Raw genomic sequence first — 8,417 nt, 5'->3', positions numbered from 1 at the left:
TCTAGAACTGGAAAAACTGGAGGTATAAGGCATGTATGTTGTTGGAATTGATGTTGCCGATCCGAGACAAATCCGACTGATTGAGGTTAGAATCAGGTGCCAAATTGGCCGGGTATGGCTAGTTTCAACGTTGGCAACTAAATCCGATGCAATCCTATCGCTATGGTTGTGTGGACCACCCTGAAAGGTGTGGATCTGGCACTTTGTTTCCAAATCCGGCAACTCCAATGCCGGTTTTTCCATCTAGCGGGGGGGCAAGGCGCCAGATCTGGTAGATTTGATGGCTCATCTGTCATCCGACATTGAGAAATTGCCAGGTTATTTCATGTTCCTTAGAGCTGCCTAAGAATAGGAAATTGACAGAGTTACAGATTTCTTTAATTGGTGTATAATTGTAGAGTAAACGGAAGAGCTGATACGATTTTGTGGTCACTATCCAAGAAAGAAAGATTTACTGTACGGTCGTATTATAAGTCTCCTATGGCATATTCTACAAGACCATTCCCATGGAAAAACATATGGAGGACCGAGACCCCTCTAAAAGCTTCTTTTTTTGTATGGACAGCTTTATTAGGGAAGATTCTCACCTTTAGATAATCTACAGAAACACCAACTCATTGTGTTGGATTGATGTTATATGTGCAAGAACAGTGGGGGATGACGTAGCTATTATTTTGTGGAATGATAACTTTACTAGAGCGGGGCTCCACTGGGTGATGCCACTAAGGGTTGTGAATTTTTTGGTCAGTTGGCAAGGCATCCAAGCTACCACTCAAATTGCAACTATGTGGAATATGAAACCGATCCGTCTATGGTGGTGCATATGGATGAAGAGGAATGGTTTAAGTTTTGAGAATTGTGAATGGACAATGAATAAGATAAGAACTTCATTTTTTCATGCTCTACTCCATTGGTCGATTGTAATGGATTTTAATGGCATGAATATACATCATTTTTTATATCTTTACACACTCTTGCATAGTTGTTGCTATTGTATATGTCCTGTGTAATTACTAATTAGCTTCACCTATTTTAATAAAATTCTTATTTACTGATAAAAAGAAAAAGAATTTTTCTAAAGGAAGCGGTCGAAAGTGATTTTGGGATGAACCTGAAAAATCCTTATAAAAAAATATAACCGAAAAGCTCCTACTCCCTCACACTAGAGTCCAAATCATCCTATCCTCCTTGATATTACCAATATTCATCGCATATAACATGTTAAAAAGCTCAGCAAAGATACCTAGTTCCCAATCCTAAGTAGCTCTAATGGAACCATAGCCTCCTTATCCCTTTGCTAACAGAACAGGAAAAACAACTACTACAACCCTCCACAAAGTCGTTTCCTCACGATGATACCTCTACAACCACTTCCCAAGGAGGAGGGCTTATCTCCAATACCACCAAAAAGAAAAGCCTGAAAGATCCAATACGAGATGCACACCTGCAAGAGAGAAATAGGTTGAGAGGTAAGAAAGTAATGCTTTTGATCAGAGTGATCCTGCCACCTTTAGACAAGTAGAGTCCTCTCCAACCTGCCAATCTTCTTTCTATCTTCTTTAATACACCATCCCAAATAACTCTCGCCTTAAAAGCAGCCCCTAAAGGAAGACCGATGTATCTCATTTATAAAGAGGCAACCTTATAACCCAGGATGTTAGCCAAAGTCCCAATGTTACCCACATGTACCATTTCAAATTTCAAGAGGTTCACTTTCAGACCCGAAACAACATCAAAACAAAGCAAGAGTGCCCTCAAATATTGGATATGACGGCTGTCCGGCAGAGAAATAATAACACCGCCTACCAAGAAACCTGATAGAAAACCATTTCCAACAGTAGCATCCAACATAGGACTAAGGGCAACCATGACAATGACAAATAGGAAAGGAGAGAGGATTTCCTTGTCTCAGGCCCCTCGAACCATTAAGAACCCTCTGGAGAACCATTCACCAAAACCGAGAAATAGACTAATGAAACACAATGCTTAATCCAAGAAACTCATCTCTCCCCAAAACCAAATCTCCCAAGGAGGTAATACAAGAGTTTTCAATTCATATTATCATATGCCTTCTGCATGTCTAGTTTGCAAAATATTGAACACCAGCTTTGAGAATATTATCCAAATACTCATTAGTGATGAGGATCGAATCCAAGATTTGCCTACCTTTAACAAAAGCATTATGGGACTTAGAGATAATGCTTCCCATTACTGTACTCATATAATTGGCTAGAACTTTGGAGATTATTTTATAAACCCCTGTCATGAGACTAATGGGGCAATAATCCCTCACATCTGAAGCCCCAGACCACTTGGGAATAAGAGCAACAAAAGTAGCATTTAGGGTTTTTTCAAACTTCCGAATAGAGTTCGTGAAAAAAACTTTCATGATATCCTCTCCAACCACCTCTCAACAAGCATGAATAAAGTAATAGAAAATCTGTTTGGGCCAATAGCTTTATCCTTAGCCATCCTGCTAATCACCTGGTGAGACTTAACATCCTCAAACAGTCCCTCCAACCAAGTAGCATTCGATTGATCAACAGACTCAAATGTCAAACCATCAAATTTAGGCCTCCATGTAAATTGTTATGAGAGGAGACCATCGTAATAATTGGCAATTTTGTTATTAATGGAGTCATGGTCAGAAAGAACATGTCCATCAACCTGAAGCATCTCAATAGCATTATTCCTCTGATGGGGGGATTAGCCGCCCGGCTGGAAGAACTTAGGTGCATCTATCCCATTCTCTCAACCAACAGTGAAAGAAAGTTAAAAAATAAACTCTTGAGATCTTCCATTGTCTGTTCACAATCTTCAAATTGTTTTTAGAAAGGTCACCAAAAAAAAATTAAAAACTTCGATTCTAATGACATTTCAATCTTCAATTGTATGTATAGGATTCATGGTAGTCTATCCACTAATATATGCTCAGTGGAGGAGAATTTTTTACAGCAAGTTTATGACAACAATCTTAATAATTCGTCATACTAAATCAAAGTAAACAAAGCCAAAAAAAGAAAAAAAAAGAAAAAAAAAAAAGGAGCTACCTGCCAAACAGCCTAAGTGCATATGGATGTATATGTGCAATGTTTTTGTACTTCCCCATTCAAGGCTTTGGTTCAGATGAACTAGGATGTTCTAAATATAACTGCAGACACAGAGGTTCGCTACTCATTGACTTAATAGGGATCAGTATAGGAGGTTGCTGCCACTGCCTTGTGTCCGTTGGGGTCCATAACTCTGAATCCTTGCTCATACTAGCCTGAGGAAGAGATCGAAAATAAGCAATTATCTCCCACCTGCAGTCTGTCAGAAGAAAAGAAAAGAAAACCTTATAGACAGCCCCAGTTCTACCATAAAAGAAAAGCAAAATTCAGGACATGGTTCACAAATGCAGCAAACACCTAAGAAATTTGATCAAACATAGGATGCAAGTAAACAGCAAGGAAATTTATAATAATGGAAACAAAGGAAAATAATAAAAATGGTGTTGTCTGTGACACATATATACAGGCTTAAGTATAAAACAAGAAATCAATTGGATGAACTGTAATACTGAGCACTCACCACGGGGAAGGGCCTTAGTAAGGGATTCTGAGACTGAGAGCTTGATCAGGAATGCTCTAAGAGAGAACTCCAGGTCAGCTTCTTCCAACTTTGAGCCATAGGACTGGTTCACTATGAGCTTGAAAACAAATCGCTCCACCGGGATGCAGTCAGTGTTGAAAAAAATAACTGCTACTCTCTCCACCAATCCCTATTTATAGGGGACATGACTGTTTCAGGTTGTATTATGAAACCAAAATCTCCCCAATTTTCATTTGATAATGTTTTTAGAAAACTCGATGCATAAATAATATGTTATCAGTTGAATTTAATTGAACTATTCAAATGGATAAAGGACTCGATATCTCTTTGGCAGTTACAACTGTCTGGCCCGTGACCAGAAAACAAAAGGCACGCCAAGATTAATTTTTTTTGATATGTGAAGAGTGAAAGAGATAAATACACTGTATATTTTATTAACATATACCATAAGATTAAACAAAGGGCTAGATTTCAAACATACACCCACGAGCCTATGAAGTTATTCTCATATGGCTTTGTTTTTTATTGGTAAATAAGATTTTATTGATCATAAGGATATTCTCATATGTCTTTGTTATTCAGTACATAATTATATCTTGCACTTTCCAAATGGGAGAATACAAGATCATTGTGATTTCCAAGATTCTTAGACAAACTAGAAATCCTAGATTTACCAGGAAATCAAAATTTTGGACTGACACCTAGGGGTAGTTCTTGCATAGTTAGGATTCATCCATTGCTGTTTATAAGAGCTAAATCCTAAGAAGAGCAGCAACACATGCTGCTGCTAACCCAGATTGCTGTTAGGACTCTTAATCTTGGTCGGAAACCAAGATCCAAAAGGAAACTCATAAGAAATCGGTTGCCGCAACCAGAGGGGTCCTGATTTTAGTGGCTGCAGAGACTCTAAGAGTAATTAGGAAAGGTTCAATCCTCCAAGAAGCTTGATGATGTCGATAAACCCTAAATAGAACACAAACTTTAAGCTGCTGGAATTCTGGAAAAGTAGCCTGGTTTTAACCTTCAAAACACCAAGTCATTCTTGGAAACCTCAAGAAATACAGATCAGTCCTAAACCAAGCCCTAGCCACAACCCTTAGCGTTTGGATTAACAAACCAACTTCATAAAAGCCCAAGAAACTAAGGTTTGGATAGTGAGTTGAGATGAAAGTTGAAAATTGAATACAATATTGTTAGAATATTATTTTTTAATATTATTATTGTTTTGGAATTTGAAAAAGTTGAATTGTTTATTGTATTTTGTGTGGGAATTTGGAAAAATTATAATGATTAGATGAGATGAAACTCTTTGTATCCAAACCTAGCCTAAGTCATGCCCTAGTTGAAGCCCCTTGTTTGCTAGAATCCTAATCCTAGATAAAAAATCAAAGGAAGCCTAAAAACGCTTAATTTTATTGACTACCAAGACCCTTAGGCGAACTTCGAGAAGAAATCTTCACAGAACACTCAATGTTCCTAGAGTTCTAACCACAAAAAAACCCTAAGGACTCTTCTCCATAAAGACTGAAGCTACTGCACCTCCTCCTTGATTCAAACACTACAATTTTTCAAGAGAAACACTAATTACATCTGCTGTAACCCTAAGGATCTCTTCTGCCAACCCTAAAGAGAGAAACAAGAAAATTCTTTCATCATTACAACCAGGAGTCATCCAAGAACAGAAAGATAAGTCAACCTTAGTGTGAAGCTGGCCACCACTTCTTTTTTGCCTTCATGATTTCTTGTCAAATCATCAAAAGAAACTAGGTAAGTCAAACTTCAGGAAAATCCATTCCAATCTTTGATTAGGATGTCAGCTATGCTCTAAAATCTCCTCTGTTTTGATGGCCTAGAATCAAGAAAGTCAAGATTTGCAAGTTCTTCCTAGTTTCCCCCAAGTTGCCACAGCATAGGTGAGTGATCCTTCAAGTGTTATGTTAGGAACCCAATGGGGTTGAATTCGAAGTGGGATCTGAGACTGAAATATGAAGTGAAGTGGCTAATTGAAGAGGGAAGTCTGTGATGGGAGTTAAGTGGAAGTATGGAACTCAAGACGGTATTGTTTTGGGCTGAATCTATGAAGCACAGTGTTTTGGAAACAAATGGAATGAGTCATTTCATTCTTAGAAGTTGGGTTTGTTGTTTGGAATATTGTAACACGCAGCATTTTGTCTGAGCAATAGAGTCTATCGTTTTGTGTCCTGTACTAACACGGCATTTTGGGATCAAAGCCAAAGCAAAGTGTTTAGTTACTGTGATTTCCTTTAGTCCTTTATGTTATCATTTTCTAGAGTTAGTTATAGGGACTGGGGAGGAGCTGCGTATATGAGAGGGAGGTGAGCAGAGGGTATTTTCATCTGGAAAATTGCTAAGGCTTGATCTGTAAAGGAGGTTGGGTTCCCTTGAAGAATCCCTTATCAATATACTTGTGACGCCCTGTAGCATTTTCACAAACACCTTCCAGCCATCTTCAATTTCAATTACAGCAACCATTGTTATAGCTCCATTCATATCCCTTGTTACATCCCAGCCATTTACAACAGGGTTCTAACATGTTATGTTCCCATCCATGTGATTTAAGCACTATGCTATTCTTCCCTTAAAAGATTTCTGCATGTGCTTTTCAAACCTCGAGATGTTGATCAGATCTGCCTTGAGTCTAGCCGACACCTTAGGTATAAATTATTCCAAAATCTTCAACAATTTCATGAAAAATTATCCCTATGATTCCTCTTGTTCCTTCATAGCTCTTTTCATACAAAATATCCACGAAGTTTATGATGCTAAAGTTTGATTTTCAGCCATGTTCATTCAAAGAGGGTAGCGGGCAGCAACCCTTAAGAACCCTAGAAGGATGATTTTTCTTCATATGAAACATGGCCTACAGCAAGTGTACATGGTTTATAACCCACAAACACAGCACGTAGCATAGCTTAAGGTGAAGTTCATGCCTCAAAAACAACAATTCTACATGCTTAGTTGCCGGAAACATAGTAAGAGTTTGATTAGTGCCAAACTACTTGTAATTAGGTGTTCTCATTGTATATCTCCGTGCACTTGAGGCCAAGCCTAGTTTTCCTTTCAATAAAATTTATTTTACCTATTAGAAAATAGTCTATTTACATATTGTTACATGAAGTAAACAGGTAAATACGATGCAGTTATTGAATGAATGAAAGAAAGAGAAGGAAAAGGAATGCAAAAGAAAAGAAAAAGAAATTGATTGAAGCTTACATGAATTGAATGATGAGGGATAACTAATGACTGATAACGGATAATGGGCAGATGGCAATGTTGAAATGACCCATTGGATGTGCAGCTAGTGATGCTCATCTTTTTTATGAGATAGACTTGATAACTTGAGTGGAATCATGATTGTCAAGATTCCCAAACCTTGCCAGGGGATAATTGTGTGAATAACGGTTTGTACATGCTTATAAATCTTTTTTACCTGGCTCTTATGTTATGGTTATGCTAGTGGCATTTTTAAGTTTCCAACCCAATGGGTAGGGGGTGTTACATCAATAATCTCCCACTTTTTCCTCCATTTTTTTACTTCATACTTCAATATAACAGGTAGATTCTTTTTATACAAGCACATCAAGTTAAATATTCTAATTTAACACTAGCATCTGACTATGCTCTGTATTATACCATGTTCTCTACCATATTCTTAATTTTAAAACCATCAGCACGACTAATGCAATATACTAAAGAGATCTTCTATATACATAGAACATTTCAAATTTTTTTTTTTTTTTTTTATAAGTAATATTTCAATTTGTATTAAGGAAATAAAAAAAAAAAAAAAAAGTATTTTACACTTCGAATGGCAAAAAATCGGACGATTCAATATTCCTTTGACATACAATGAGCATAGTTAAACTCATAAAATAGAAGAAACACATATAACTGGACACTTGGAGGAAAAAAAAAAACCAGTAAATAAGAGATTAGCTTCATAAAAACGTAAACGTAAATAATTCAAACCAACCTTTTGGATAAAAGGAAGAAGAGTAGAGACGGTGGAATGTATGTAATCTCGGAGCTGAGGGTGGCGAGCCCTTTGAACCACCATATTCATATATCTCCTTCTTTCAAATGCGCCTTCACCCACAATTCACCATCACCCAATTCAACAGAACGTGGAGGAAGTCGGTAATCTTTATGTACATATACATGCATTAAATTATGTTGAAAACCAAAGAGAGAAAAGGGTGCAAAGAGAACTGACCAGAAGGGTAAACACCTTTGAGGAAAACAATTGAATTGATGGCCACTTCCAAGAATTCAACCAAAATCCGAGCTGTTTCACCTGTGATTTATTTGTCTCCGACAGATTAAAACGAGAAAGAAAAGTAGAAAAAGTTCAAAAAGAACCAAAATATATATATATATATATATATAGATAGCACAAGGGTAAAAGGTAAAATCAATAGAACCTTCAGAAGATTGATTTTCTCTGCGATCCATTACAGTATCCTTCGTGTGTGTCCCTCACTTCGGTCTATGTTTCGAGCTGTGAAGTTTGAGAGGCGTGCAAGCTTTTATTTTGTTTGTTCATTTGTGTAAGTGAAATGATTTGTGCAGTCGGCAGTAATCGGTGTGAAGTCGTTTTAAAAAAAATAAATTAATATAGAATTTATATGAATTTTTATTATACATTCTGTATAATCATAAAAAAATGTTTTTATAATTTTTTTTATTTATTTCGTATTATCGATTGTATCTAACAAAATCCTGTAAGTAATTTTCCGTTTCAAAAAGTCTTTTCATTTATAACTGTCAAATCTACTTTATAATTACCTATTTATTACTTATAAAAG

At 36.7% G+C, this 8,417-nt stretch overlaps 1 protein-coding gene across 1 annotated transcript; it reads right to left on the bottom strand.

The window, feature by feature from the left end:
- Nucleotides 1-2,851: 2,851 nt before the first annotated feature.
- LOC122280420 (DNA polymerase zeta processivity subunit) lies at nt 2,852-8,191 on the bottom strand. Its single transcript, XM_043091313.1, has 5 exons — nt 8,034-8,191; nt 7,826-7,906; nt 7,586-7,698; nt 3,571-3,760; nt 2,852-3,309 (listed from the first exon to the last, which is right to left on the bottom strand). The coding sequence occupies exons 1-5, from the start codon at nt 8,062-8,064 to the stop codon at nt 3,110-3,112; spliced, it is 615 nt and encodes a 204-aa protein (XP_042947247.1). The 5' UTR covers nt 8,065-8,191; the 3' UTR covers nt 2,852-3,109.
- Nucleotides 8,192-8,417: the final 226 nt, after the last annotated feature.

This window comes from Carya illinoinensis, chromosome 11 (assembly GCF_018687715.1).
Source record: "Carya illinoinensis cultivar Pawnee chromosome 11, C.illinoinensisPawnee_v1, whole genome shotgun sequence".
In the NCBI taxonomy this organism is placed as follows: domain Eukaryota; kingdom Viridiplantae; phylum Streptophyta; class Magnoliopsida; order Fagales; family Juglandaceae; genus Carya; species Carya illinoinensis.
Note: the sequence above shows the minus strand (reverse complement) of the source record. Positions and strands in the feature narration are given on the sequence as shown.

Coding starts and splice junctions, on each gene's coding strand:
- LOC122280420 (XM_043091313.1), bottom strand. CDS start 8,064: ATGGATCGCAGAGAAAATCAATCTTCTGAAG. Junction 7,699..7,825: donor CAAAGGTGTTTACCCTTCTG/GTCAGTTCTCTT, acceptor TTGTGGGTGAAG/GCGCATTTGAAAGAAGGAGA. Junction 3,310..3,570: donor TACTAAGGCCCTTCCCCGTG/GTGAGTGCTCAG, acceptor TTCTTCTGACAG/ACTGCAGGTGGGAGATAATT.